A 13,812-nucleotide genomic window follows, 5' to 3' on the forward strand; every position below is an offset into this window, starting at 1 on the left:
TTCCACCAATGTCGTCTTCCCCTTGTTATTTCTTACTCCACCCATATGGATTTTACGTCTGCTGATTCAAGATATTTCTTGCTATCATAAACCAAAGACCAAACACAAGCAAAGTCCTCATGAAGCTTAATATATTGACAGAATTAATAAAGGGGAAAGAAATTCTATGCTCCCAATACTTAATACTCTAAGACATACCTTTTCAGGAAGATGAATTATTCCATAATAACCAATAATGCCAGAGTGGCCCTTCTGTAATTGACCTTGTGTTGTCAAACTCTTTTCAGAAAATAATTGCAGCACTGTGAAATACAAAGTTCCCAGTTCATATACTCCTGAGCCCCAGGTCCAAGATTAAAATAAGCTATTACCTATTATAACAACTTGTACAACACCGCAACCTCAACAAAGCAGTTCTCAGTCGGATATTATACCAGCTTGTCCTTGTGAGTAAGAGCCAGGCATTACATTCACGTTTGCAAGTTCTCTGGGAACAGCCATCTGTAGATGATAAATCCAGTCCAAAGGATACTGGCAAACCACTCAAATGCATCCAAGTCTCCCAATTACATTACGATCTTGTAAATCTATTAGATGTAACAACTCAATATACCATATCGAGCAATGGGAATTGAACTATATAGACAGCGATTTCGACCAAAGGTTTGTAAAAGCAACAAAGTAAAACTGAGATAGTGGCACATTCAAAATTTAAGAAAGTTACACCACACGTACTAAACCCCACCCAAGCTGTTAGCAATATGCAATAGTGGACATGTTCATATTCTGTATGCCGTATGTAGCCAGTGCAGAAAATAGCCAATTGGTCAAAACTGCATTATGTGGGGGTCACAATCACTACACCCACAATCATTTCTACATTGAAGCCTTTACAAAGCATACATTAAATCAATCTTAATATGCATTTTAAACTAAGTTAATTCGAAGACAAACATTCTTGAAGGCCACAGTTTTATCCTTGGGAAATTTGGGAGTGTATATTAATTATACCATTTAGATTAAACTATGAATATCAGATGCAAATTACACATAATTGCACAAGCAAATGAGGTTAAAATTATATTTTCTGCTTTACTCTACAAAACTTGAAACATTAGTTATGCTAATTAGATTTATTTACATATGTTCCTTTCTCCGCTTGAGTTATTCAGGGTGTTTTATTCTAATTAACCTCAGTTGAATCCCCAGTATTGCATCAAACATGAGTGTTTCAATGTAATTTGTCATAACGTGGTCATTTCATTGTAAAAAGGGTGGAAAATGTCTCTTAAAAGTATGAAGATTCATCTTACTTTAAGCAAGGATGAGGCAGGTAGGGAGCTCAAATACACTAAAACTCAGATTACATTAGCAAGTTAGCCTAATTAGCAGAGCCACTCCTAACTGCAGAATTACTTTGCTTTCTGAAAAGCTAGAAATTAATTTATACATTGTACGGCAAGCTATATTCTAATTAGTCCAATTTATTTATGCAAATGACATTTCAATCATAAGTCATGAGTAAATACTAATAGTGTTGTAGTTTAGGTTTCAAAAGATCTGTGCTCAGATTTTTTTTTGGAAGAAAACAGTTAAACTAATTATAAAGACACCCAACTGGACTGTACCTTCATAACCTCAACACTTAAGCCATTCACAATTGTTTTACAAGGAAGTACACAACAATAGAAGAGTCAAACATCGTATGAGACAATACTTGTGTATATACAATGACACCCAGTCCAGATAATTTCAAAGTGATCAGGACCAGGAGTCCTGACTGTTCCTCCTCCTCTACAACTTAAGAGACACCCATGGGACAACTGTAGTATGCAAAGTGAATCAGATAATTTAACCTTTGACAGAGGCTAGAAGTCTCCAAATTGTACTGACATCTTCCACTTGGTGTTTCTATTTCTCTTTCAAATCAAACAGTTACAATCCAACTAAAAGATTCAAAGGAAACAAAAAATAAATACCTCAAGACTGAAACAGTGTAAAAAGCCAGAGTAAAAATAATGTTGACAAATAGACTGAAGTCAGTCCCTGAATTAGTGCAGTAATCCAAAACTCAGGATTGGATGATCTAAAGACTCAAGTCAGAACAAAACAACTGTGATTTAAATTCAAGAAATTAAATAAATCTGTAATTAAAAGTAATCTCCACAACAGTGATTACAAAATTGCCATCCTCATAAAACCCTGATTCACCAATATAGCGAGGCCCCTTTCAGTCATGGCTGACCATGGCTTGCATCCTTGTTGATCTACCTTGTGGCTTCCCTGAAGCAATGCCGCTCTTGGCTGCACAGACCAATGTTGGAGTGACAGTCCCGGTCGCAGAGATCACATCTGTATGTGGTTGTTGATCTGCTGCACTCCTTCCTTTGTGCCCACTTGTCTGCTGCAATGCTCATCAGCTTCTTTTCCCGTTTTAAGGTGTTGGTTCAGGGTGTTTATCCATCTCGGGCGAGGAGCTGCAAGCCCTTCCCAGGATTCCGTCATGATATCAAGTGACTTCATGTCCCTCATGCAGATGTCCTTGTAGCGCAGCTGGGGACACCCAGTGGGTCTCTTCTTAGGTGCAAGCTCTCCATAGATTATATCCTTTGGAATGTGGCTATCCTCCAAGCAGTGGATGTGGCCCAAACAGCGCAGTCTCCGCTGCCTGAGCAGAGTGTACATGCTGGGAATGTCAGCTCGAGATTGGACACTATCTTGCCAGGAAGCGCCCAGGATACAGCGGATACTCATGTGGATGGTGTACAATCTTCGCTCCTGTCTGGTAGATGTAGTTCACGTTTCACTGCAGTGTGCTAATGATGCAAGCGTTGTCGAATGACATTTTTGTCTTCACTGTCTGATTGGGATTTGTTCACACTCAAATCGTGAGGTGAGCAAGAGTCGAGGCTGCTTTTCTGATCCTCTTGTCGATCTCGGTGTCCAAGGAGAGGTTGTCAGTAATGGTAGAGCCAAGGTACATGAACTGATGGACAACACTGAGTCTGTAGTCATCGATGGTGCCCTGTCCCAGGTCGCTGGTTTCCTTCAGACCGATAGCCCCAAATCCTTGCAAGCGAGACAGAGGTGGTCTACCAGCAACTGGAACTCCTGCTGGGTGTGTGTTGCAATTGCAACTTCATCGGCAAACAGCATGCCTCTGATAAATACCGCGCGTACTTTTGGCTTGGCTCTGAGGTGGGGCAGGTTGAAGAGCCTGCCGTCTGATCTAGTGCGTAGGTAAATCCCCTCCATTGCAGTGCCAAAGGCATGTTTCAGGAGCACAGCAAAAAAATCCCAAAGAGTGTGGGAGCGAGGACGCAGCCTTGTTTGACGCTGCTGTGGATGTCAAAGGGCTCAGAAGAGCCGCCATTGAACTGCACTGTCCCCTTCATGTTACTGTGGAAGGATTTAATCATGCTCAGCAGTTTTGGTGGTCAACTGACCTTCAGGAGAACCTTGAAAAGGCAGTTTCTGTTGACCAGGACACATATAACTGAAATCCTTTAGGGAACAAAATGTGCTCCTCCCCTTCCAAATGCATTCAACAACATTCCCAAATAGAGTGTCCCATCTCTATTTCCCAATTTATACTGAGTTTGCTGATCTCACTTAGCACCCATTTGCAAGTGAGAACTAATTCAATGTACTCTCACACCTCCAACAGTTTCTGCAAAGCAGACGTGCTTGGGCATGGGACGAAGACAGAATAAGACTCAACCTTAGTCAAGGACTCCTCAGTCAGACTTTCATGTAAAGGAGGGCAATTTGGGTTAGACACAGGAGGGCAGCTGAAGGAAACAAGAGGATAAAACTGAAAGAAAGAATAAACTGTGAAATTCCAAACAAAATGCTTAGAAACTACCTAAAACAAAGGATGCCTTCCCATTATTCTTTTTCTGTCAGATTTTCATTATATGGAAAGGTTTAGGGAATACTTTCAATTGCATTTATTCAAAATGCAAATTTATTCATTACAGAGTTTGATTGCAATTTTTCATATGCAAATACCTAGGACAAACAAGCAAATCACAACAACTTGTTTTGAAACAGGATTTGAATAATATTAAAATGGTCATTTGGTGATACAGCATTTAATATTGCCAAGTGAGCTGTTGCTGAAGCTTTTCACATTGCAGTCTGCAGGATAAATGCAAAATCTCTTCCGAAACCTTTCAAGTTTCACAACATCCTTCCGATAGAAGGGAGACCAGAATTGCAAGCAATATTCCAAAAGTAGTCCTGTACAGCTGCAACATTACTTCCCAACTCATGTACTCAATGCTCTGTCCAATAAAGGAAAGCATACCAAATGCTTTCTTCACTATCCTATCTACCTGACATGCCACTTTCAAGGAACTATGAACCTGCACTTCAAGATCTCTTTGTTCAGCAACACCACCACCACCACCCCCAAGGACCTTACCATCAGGTGTACAAGTTCTGCCCTGATTTGCCTTTCCAAAATGCAGCACCTCACATTTATCAGAATTAAACTCCATCTACCACTCCTCAGCCCACTGGCCCATCTGATCAAGATCCTGTAGTAATCTGAGATAACCTACTTCGCTGTCCACTACATCTCGAATTTTTGTGTCATCTGCAAACTTACTGACTATACCTCCTATGTTCACATCCAAATCATTTATTTGAATGAAGAAAAGCAGTGAACACAGCACTGATCCTTGTGGCACTCCACTAGTCACAGGCTTCCAGTCTGAAAAGCAACCCATCACCCTCTTCTACCTTGGAGCCAGTTCTGTATCCATATGGCTAGTTCTCCCGTATTCCATGAGATCTAACCTTACTAGCCAGTCTACCATGAGGAACCTTGTCAAGCACCATACTGAAGTCCATATAGATCACATCCACTGCTCTGCCCTCATCAATCTTTTTTGCTACTTTTTCAAAAAATTCAATCAAGTTATGAGACATGATTTCCCAGCACAAAGCCACATTGACTATCCTTAATGAGTCCTTGCCTTTCCAAATACATTTAAATCCTGCTCCTCAGGATTCCCTCCAACAACTTGCCCACCACGGATGTCGGGCTCACCAGTCTATAGTTCCCTGGCTTGTCCTGACCACCTTTCTTAAATAGTAGTACACCGTTAGCCAACCTCCAGTCTTCTGGTACCTGTGACTATCGATGATACAAATATGTCAACAAGGGGCCCAGCATACAATTCCTTAGCTTTCCACAGAGTTCTACGGTACATCTGATCAGGTCCTGGGGATTTATCCACCTTTATGCGTTTCAAGACATCCAGCACCTCCTCCTCAAGTAGTGTGGACATTTTTCATGATGCCAGCATCTATTGTCCTACATTCTATATCTTCCATGTTCTACTTCACAGTAAACACTGATGCAAAATACTCGTTTAGTATCTCCCCCCCATCTCCTTTGGTTCCACACATTGGCTGTCTTGCTGATGTTTGAGGGGCCCTATTCCCTCCCTAGTTACCCTTTTGTCCTTACTGTATTTATAAAATGCCTTTGGATTCTCCTTAACCTTATTTTGCCAAAGCTATCTTATGCCTTTTTGATTTCCCTCTTAAGCACATGCCTCCTGCCTTTATACTCTTCTCAGAGTCCAAAACCATGGAGAGGGGACCTATGGCCTAAACTGGTCCAGAACATCCATCCAATTTAACTCCATTTCCCAGCAATAAGCCCATATTCTTCTAAACCTTTCTGATCAATGTAAGAGTAAACATTTTGTTTTGGGTCCTGCAAGCATAGGCTGGTTGTGTATTATGCATGCTCTGTCCACCACAAACTACAAGAATACGCAGAAACAAATTGCTGGAAAAGCTTGACAGGTCTGGTAACATCTGTGAAGAGATATCAGAGTTTCGTTTCAGGTCCATTATGAGGCAGGGTTTCCAGACCCGAAACGTTAACTCTGATGTCTCTTTGCGGATGCTACCAGAACTGTTGAGCTTTACCAACAATTTTGGATTTCCAAAATCTGCAGTTCTTTTGCTGTAAAAATATTCAGTTTTGAATTGGTCAGCCAATGGCCTATGAAACGGTTATCACACTGTAACAATGCAAAACAGCATTCTGCCTACTAAAATAGAGGATCGTTCTCCAAATGGGTTTCATGTAAGATCTCATCCATTATTAAAGTACACAGTCATGGTTAAATGACAATGGACCATTTTGTTTGCTGTAAAAAAACCCCACATGAATTCTGAAACTGCCATAAATTCCTCAGTGCTTTTAAACATCAGAATTAATACCATCTTCTTCAAGACCCAACAGAGTGAGAAAAATTTCTCTCAGCATTGTGCTGAATGTATAATTTTACAACAAGTGCTTTGTGCCAAGTAACATTACTGAAAGACATGGAAATATGATGCATTGGTGGCAACCATAGACTTATACAGCATGGAAACAGACCCTTCCGCCAACTCTTCTGCAACAGCCAGATATCCTAAACTGATCCAGTCCCATTTGCCAGCATTTGGCCCATATTGCTCTAAACCCTTCCTATTAACATACCCATTTAGATGCCTTTTAAATGTTTTAAATGTACCAGCCTCCACCATTTCCTCTGCCAATTCATTCCATCCATGAACCACCCTCTGCATGAAAAAGGGTGCCCCTCAGGTTTCTTAAATCTTTCCCTACCACCTTAAAACAACGGATATTATAAAATTGGAGAGGGCTCAGAAATGATTTACCAGGATTTTGCCAAGAATAGAGAGTTTGAGTTATTAAAATAGGCTGAGACTTTTTTCACTGGAGCATTGGAAGTTGAGGGTGATCTTGTAGAGGTTTACAAAATAAAGGAGACCATAGATAAGGTGAATAGCAAACATCTTTTCCATGAGGTGGGGAAGTTCAAAATTAAGGGACATATTTTTATAGTGAGAGGAGAAAGCTTTAAAAACAACACTAGGGGAAACCTCTTTATAAGGAAGCATTGGATGCAGGTATGGTTAAAACATGAATAGGAATGTTTTGGAGTGATATGGGCCAAACATAGGCAAGTGGGACTAGTTTAGTTTGGGAACATGGTCGGCGTGGACTAGTTGGACTGAAGGGTGTGTTTCCATGGTGTATGACCATGCAGTCTTGTTATAGACCTTAAGTTACCTTAGGACTGTGACTTGTAAACCCCAGGACTTCTTTTATGTTAATCAAACAAAACTTGCATCCCCATTCTAAGTGATTAAAGGCTTAACAGCAATCTCGGTTTGTTCAATACATCAAATCAGTTATACAACACTATGACCTTTCACTATAAATTCTGTGTCCTATGATCCTGCCCCATTAGCTACCTGACGAAGGAGAAATGCTCCCAAAGCTTGTATAGTACTTCCAAATAAACCTGTTGGACTATAACCTGGTTTTGTGAGACACTGGCATCTCCATTTCAGAATGTCTTTCACCTCTGGTTGTTTTGGCCATTATCTTGCGCCTTCTGCTTATTGACCCATATGTCAACAGAAACAGTTTCTCCTTATTTACCTAATCGAAATCCTTTCTAATTTTGAACACCTCTATCAACAACCAGCACTCCTTAACCTACTCTACTCTGAAAGCCACCTTCTCCAGTCTCTCTACATAATTTGGTCTGGCATTCTACTGATTCCTCCACACTGCTTCTAAAGCTGTGACATCTGTCTTAAAGTGTGATGTGCAGAATTAACAATACTCCTGCTAAAGTGTAAGTATAGTTTTTAAAAAGTTTCACAACTTGTTTTGTACGTATGAAAATATTAATTGTCATTAAGGAAACTGAGTCATTAGCATTAAAGTAAATTTTTGATAACATATTTAAATAAGCTATTACCACTGACTACGGACCTTTAACTATTTTCTACAACCTTTACCACACTGCATTTGATTCTGTGACCTCTAATCTCCCTCACTCTTTAATCTACCCTTTTTTCTCCTACCCACATTTTTCCACAGATAAAAACAACTAATTGCTTTTCCACCTTTCTCTCTCCAGTCATGAAGAGTTTCAGACTTAAAATGTGCACTCTTTCTCTCCATAAATGCTGCCAGACCAAAGTTCCTGTTGTTATTTATTTTAAACTTACCTGTTCCTAAACAGGGTAATCAATCAAAAGGGTCATTACTTCACCAATAAAGGTAATAAGGTAAATATCAAAAGTTTGAGAGAAGATTTGTGGCTCGCGCACTCATTGTTGTGGTTCTGTTCGCCGAGCTGGGAATTTGAATTGCAGACGTTTCGTCCCCTGTCTAGGTGACATCCTCAGTGCTTGGGAGCCTCCTGTGAAGCGCTTCTGTGATCTTTCCTCCGGCATTTATAGTGATTTGTATCCGCTGCATCCGGTTGTCAGTTCCAGCTGTCCGCTGCAGTGGCTGGTATATTGGGTCCAGGTCGACGTGCTTATTGATTGAATCTATGGATGAGTGCCATGCCTCTAGGAACTCGCGGGCTGTTCTCAGAAACATCTGTAACACAAATTCCCAGCTCGGCGAACAGAACCACAACGAGGTAAATATCACTTACAGACTCTGTTATAATGACCATGGCATATTAAATAACTATCACAGAACTATCACAATTAAGCCCTTAATCATTGTCTCGCACAGAATTTGCATTTATATTGCATTTTTAACACTTGAAAGCATTTCAAGGTATTTCACACGAGCTAGTGGCCAACTTGTACTCATGCACACACAAGGAACAGAGTTCAAGCTTAGTGTTCCATAATCCAATTGGTGACAGATATTTATGACATTTAGTGCCTTCTGACCAAGCATCATTTTCACATGTCTGGATATTCCAGTACTGATCTCCCATCCCCTGATTTCATGTCAGATTGTGTACATATTCCAATCAGCAAAATTGTAACCTTGCAGCAGCAATTATTCTTAAGTTGGGGAGAGATAGTTCAAGGCTAGAACATCCAAGACTGCTGAACCAGCTATCAGGTACCACATAGATACAAAGATTGTGTGTTTATATACCCAGTAACGTCTCCAGATTAAAATTAACTCTGGCATTACTTTACATGTCATCCTTGAATCTCCAAGAGCAGCATGAGTTGATCTCAGCTGCCTGTGTCCCAAGTTCTGGAATTCCATTATGCTCCTCCTTATGACACTTAAAACTTATCCCAATCCAAAAATTTGTTCAGCCGTCCTCTCAGATGGTTTTGTCTCAATTTATTTTGAAATAAATTCCTATGTACTGCCTTGAACATATCACTATTTTAATGCATACTGTTCTGCAATAATAATAGACTGCATTCAACAGTCAAATGTGTTGGCTTATTTAATATTACACTACCAATACACTGCACAAAGAATTCTACCTAAGCCAGTAAATTTCTTGCTTCGATAGTGAAACGGTTATTAGCATCTATCAACAAGTCGACCTGCAACATACTCAAGTTCTCACAACTCACTTCCATTTTATGACGAATGACGGATAATTCTCAAACCTGATCAACCAGAGGTATGACCTAGCAGCACAGATGCAAAACCACAAGTTTTCTCCAACTTCCAGAGCAGCATACACAAACCATCACTGCTTTCTATATTACAGTAAATCAAATTACAACCAGCAAAAGATAAATAGTAAGTGCTCAGATTTATTCAGGAATGTGAATACAGCAAATATGACATTCAACAATTGGGTCTAACTGCAGTTAGGTCATTCCTCACAGCTGTAGTCTGCAGCTCGCTTACTCTATACAGGTGCTTTTTACTGGGTGCAGTCCAACTTCATTTCACGCCCCTCTAAAATTATCACACTCAATCACCCCCTCAAAGCAATCCTTCCCGACAACATTAGTAAATGCTTTTCATTTGTAAGTGCTATTTTCCAGTCCGCAATGATTTACTTCATTTCCCATCTCCAAAAACCCATACCCCAGATTCATTCCTCAAATTATTACATCCACTCTTTGCTCCCACAGCTTACACTCAGTATCACTTGTCCGTTCCTCTTAACCAATATCCCTCCTGGACTACCAGCTCACTTTCCACCAAATATCTTCCCCAATATCACTGCCCCATCACTCAGGACCTAAATCTTGCTGCCCTAATTTTCTACTTCTCCCCCTGAAATCTCCGAACTCAACCCCCCCCCCCATCAAATCCCACCTCACACCCCCAGCCATTTGGCTTTCCACTGCCTTTTCGTACCTTCTCGTCTCAGCACACGCTATCTGCTGGTCCCTGTCCACCTCCCCAAGCCTGACTTCTCTCCTGCCCCTTCTCCTCCCTGCACTCTCAACCTTGACCACATCGCCAACCATCCCCATCCCCATCCCCTCCTCCTGACCTCTCCCCTCCCTCTGAACCCTCACACCTCCCCCAACCCTCACCACTCCTCTTTCCCACCTGCCCCCTCTCCATGTGATCCCTCCCCACAACATCCCGCCCCCTGCGGGCCGTACCTTCCCCCGGGGAGGTAGAGTTGGCTCCGATGCAGCCCTTACACAGCGAGTGCAGGCAGGGCAATAGACGGGGCTGCCGCTCCCTCAGGGCCTCACGGCAAACTCCGCACCGCTCCAGCTGGCTCAGCTCGACAGCCACTGCGTCAGGCGCCTCGGCCTCAGCAGCGGGCCCCGAGTCGTCAGGCGGTCGCCCGGACTCGGCGGGCAGCAGCGCGGCTGGGCTGTCCATGGCTGTGGCACGGTCGCGGTGTCAGCGGCAACAGCTCGGCGGCGACCCATTGTATTCGGCGGCCATTGCCCCCGCGGTGAGCGCGACCCCGAGATCTCGCGATAACTCAGCTGTGGGATTGGGGCTGCGGGAGAGGGGGGAAAGGCATGACGTCAACAGATTCGTGAGGCAGGGGGAGGGAGAGGGGGCTGGATCGACGTTGGCGCTCGAGGTGTCGTGTTACGTCATGTAGGCGGATCGACAGGGCGGGGCTGCAATGGAATTAAAGGGCGGGCCTCAGCACGTGAAGAGCTGGGCGGGGCCTGCATGACGTTTCCCTCACACTGGGGCTGGGCGTGATGACGCGAGGGCGCACGTTGATGTCTGCCTTCCCCATTGACAATGACCTGAGTTGTCAATCAGTCCCTCTTCAGGCATGGCTCAGGGAACAGGAGGCAGCTTTCTCAGGCCCACCCCCCCCCACCCCCAACCCACCCACCCACCCACTCCCCCGAGAATCAATTATTTTGCTTTCATTGCACTTGCTCCTGCTTTTGATTCCACCTTAGGACAGCATTTGCTGAACAATCCCGACTGTGCCGAACATCTGCCGGAGGCACCGGTTTGAGCTGATGGTCGTGGGGCAGTAGGAGCTGATGTGGTGAAGCCTTCTGCTCATCGAGCAGCATGAAGCCAGGAATAAAATGGCAATGAAGGATGAAATCACGTGGCGCTACTTGGCCATATTCTCCTACATTTTCTCCCTTTCCAGATAACAACCCCATTCCCTTTTGAATGCCTCGACTGAACCTGTGTCCACCCACTCTCTGGCTGCGTAAATAACAAATCCATTCATGATAATTTACCAAAAATCTGAAATCGTTCTGACAGGTTGACAAACAGCAAATGGGACACCATTGTTTAATAAAGGAGGTAGACAAAATAGATAACTGTAGGCTCGTTAGTTTAACATCTGTAGTGTGGTCATTGCTTGAATGTGTAATCAGTGAAGAAATAGTGAGATATAGACTCAGAGATGTACAGCATGGAAACAGATCCTTTGGTCCAACCCGTCCATGCAGACCAGATATCCCAATCCAATGTAGTCCCACCTGCCAGCGCCAGCCCATAGCCCTGATTGGGCTTATGCCCGAAACGTCGAATTTTCTATTCCTTGGATGCTGCCTAACCTGCTGGGCTTTAACCAGCAACACATTTTCAACCATATCCCTCCAAACCCTTCCTATTCATATACCCATCCAAATACCTCTTAAATGTTGCAATTGTACATCCTCTGACAGCTCATTCCATACACGTACCACCCTTTGCGTGAAAAAGTTGCCCTTTAGGTCTCTTTTATATCTTTCCCCTCTCACCCTAAACCTATGCCCTCTAGTTCTGGACTCCCCGACCCCAGGGAAAAGACTTTGTCTCTTTATCCTATCCATGCCCCTCATAATTTTGTAAACCTCTATAAGGTCACCCCTCAGCCTCCGATGCTCCAGGGAAAACAGCCCCATCCTGTTCAGCCTCTCCCTGTGGCTCAGATCCTCCAACTCTGGCAACATCCTTGTAAATCTTTTCTGAACCCTTTCAAGTTTCACAACATCTTTCCAACTGGCAGGAGACCAGAATTGCACACAATATTCCAACAGTAGCCTAACCAATGTCCTGTACAGCCGCAACATGACTTCCTAACTCCTGTACTCAATACTCTGACCAATAAAGGAAAGCATACCAAACGCCTTCTTCACTATCCTATTTACCTGCGACTCCACTTTCAAGGAGCTATGAACCTGCTCTCCACTTCAGAAATTGTCCCACAGTTTCATGAAAGGCAGATGACATTTAACTAATTTACTGGAAATCTCGGAGGACATTATGGGTCTGGTGGACAACAGGGAATTGGTGGATGTGGAATATTTGGATTTCCCAAAGGCATTCGACAATGTGCCGCACAAAAGACTGTTGCATAAGATAAAGATGCATGCGGTTATGGGTAATGTATTAGCATGGATAGAAGATATATGAACAGGAACGGTTTAGAGAGGTATGGGCCAGGTGCTGGCAAATGGGATTAGATTAGTTCAGGATATCTAGTCGACATGGACAAGTTGGACCAAAGGGTCTGTTTCCATGCTATACATCTCTATGACTCTAAGATTGGTTAACTAACAGAAAGCAAAGAAATCGATGTTTTTTTCTGATTGGCTTCAGTGGCAAGTGGTGTGCCTCAGTGATCAATATTGGGACTGCAATTGTTTCCTATTTACATAGAAGCGTAGTGTGTCAAAGTTCGCAGATGACACGAAAATGTGTGCAGAGGACACTGAAGTCTGCAGGAAGATATAGATAGGTTGAGTGGGCATAGGTATGGAAGATAGAGTGTAAATGTGAGGTATTCCATTTTGTTAGGAATAACCAATAATGCCAACTATTAGTTCAATGGTGAAAAATTGCAGCATGCTGTTGTGCAGAGGAACCTGGGTGTTGTTATGCATAAATCACAAAAAGTTAGTTTGCAGGTGCATCAGGTAATTAAGAATACAAATGGAAAATTGTCCTTAATTTAAAATGGAGTTTAAAAATAAGGTAATGCTGGAGCTGTATAGAGTGCTGATGAAGCCAGAAGTGGAGTACTGTGTACAGTTTTGATCTTTTTTAGATTAGATTACTTACAGTGTGGAAACAGGCCCTTCAGCCCAACAAGTCCACATCGACCCACCAAAGCGCACCCAGCCAGACCCATTCTCCTGCATTTACTCCTGCACCTAACACTACAGGCAATTTAGCATGGCCAATTCACCTAACCTGCACATTTTTGGACCGTGGGAGGAAACTGGAGCACCCAAAGGAAACCCACGCAGACACGGGGAGAATGTGCAAACTCCACACAGTCAGTGGCCTGAGGCGGGAATTGAACCCGGGTCTCTGGCGTTGTGAGGCAGCGGTGCTAACCTCAGTGCCACCGTGCCGCCCATCTTCTTTCTTAAGACAGGATGTACGGAACTGCAGGGCGTTCAGAGGAGGTTCACTAGGTTAATCCCGAAGTTGTGAGGGTTGGCTTAGGAGAGATTGAGTAGGCTGGGACTATACTCATAAGAATTTAGAAAACTGGGAGGGGGGGAAATCTTATAGAAACATATAATACTATGAAGGGAGTAGATAAGATAGAAACAAGGTGGTGGTTTCCACTGGTGGGTGAAACCGGA

General features: G+C 43.0%; 1 protein-coding gene across 2 annotated transcripts in view; it reads right to left on the reverse strand.

Annotated features, from left to right (window-relative positions):
- LOC132831383 (transcription intermediary factor 1-beta-like) overlaps nucleotides 1-10,739 on the reverse strand; it is a 102,028-nt gene extending 91,289 nt beyond the window's left edge. For both annotated transcript variants that reach the window (XM_060849502.1, XM_060849501.1), the window contains exon 1: nucleotides 10,393-10,739. In XM_060849502.1, coding sequence (XP_060705485.1) covers nucleotides 10,393-10,621 — 229 coding nt within the window. In that variant the 5' untranslated portion in view covers nucleotides 10,622-10,739. The remainder of the gene's footprint in view (nucleotides 1-10,392) is intronic.
- Between the last annotated feature and the right edge of the window lie 3,073 nt (nucleotides 10,740-13,812).

This window comes from Hemiscyllium ocellatum, chromosome 33 (genome assembly GCF_020745735.1).
Source record: "Hemiscyllium ocellatum isolate sHemOce1 chromosome 33, sHemOce1.pat.X.cur, whole genome shotgun sequence".
Taxonomy (NCBI): Eukaryota; Metazoa; Chordata; class Chondrichthyes; order Orectolobiformes; family Hemiscylliidae; genus Hemiscyllium; species Hemiscyllium ocellatum.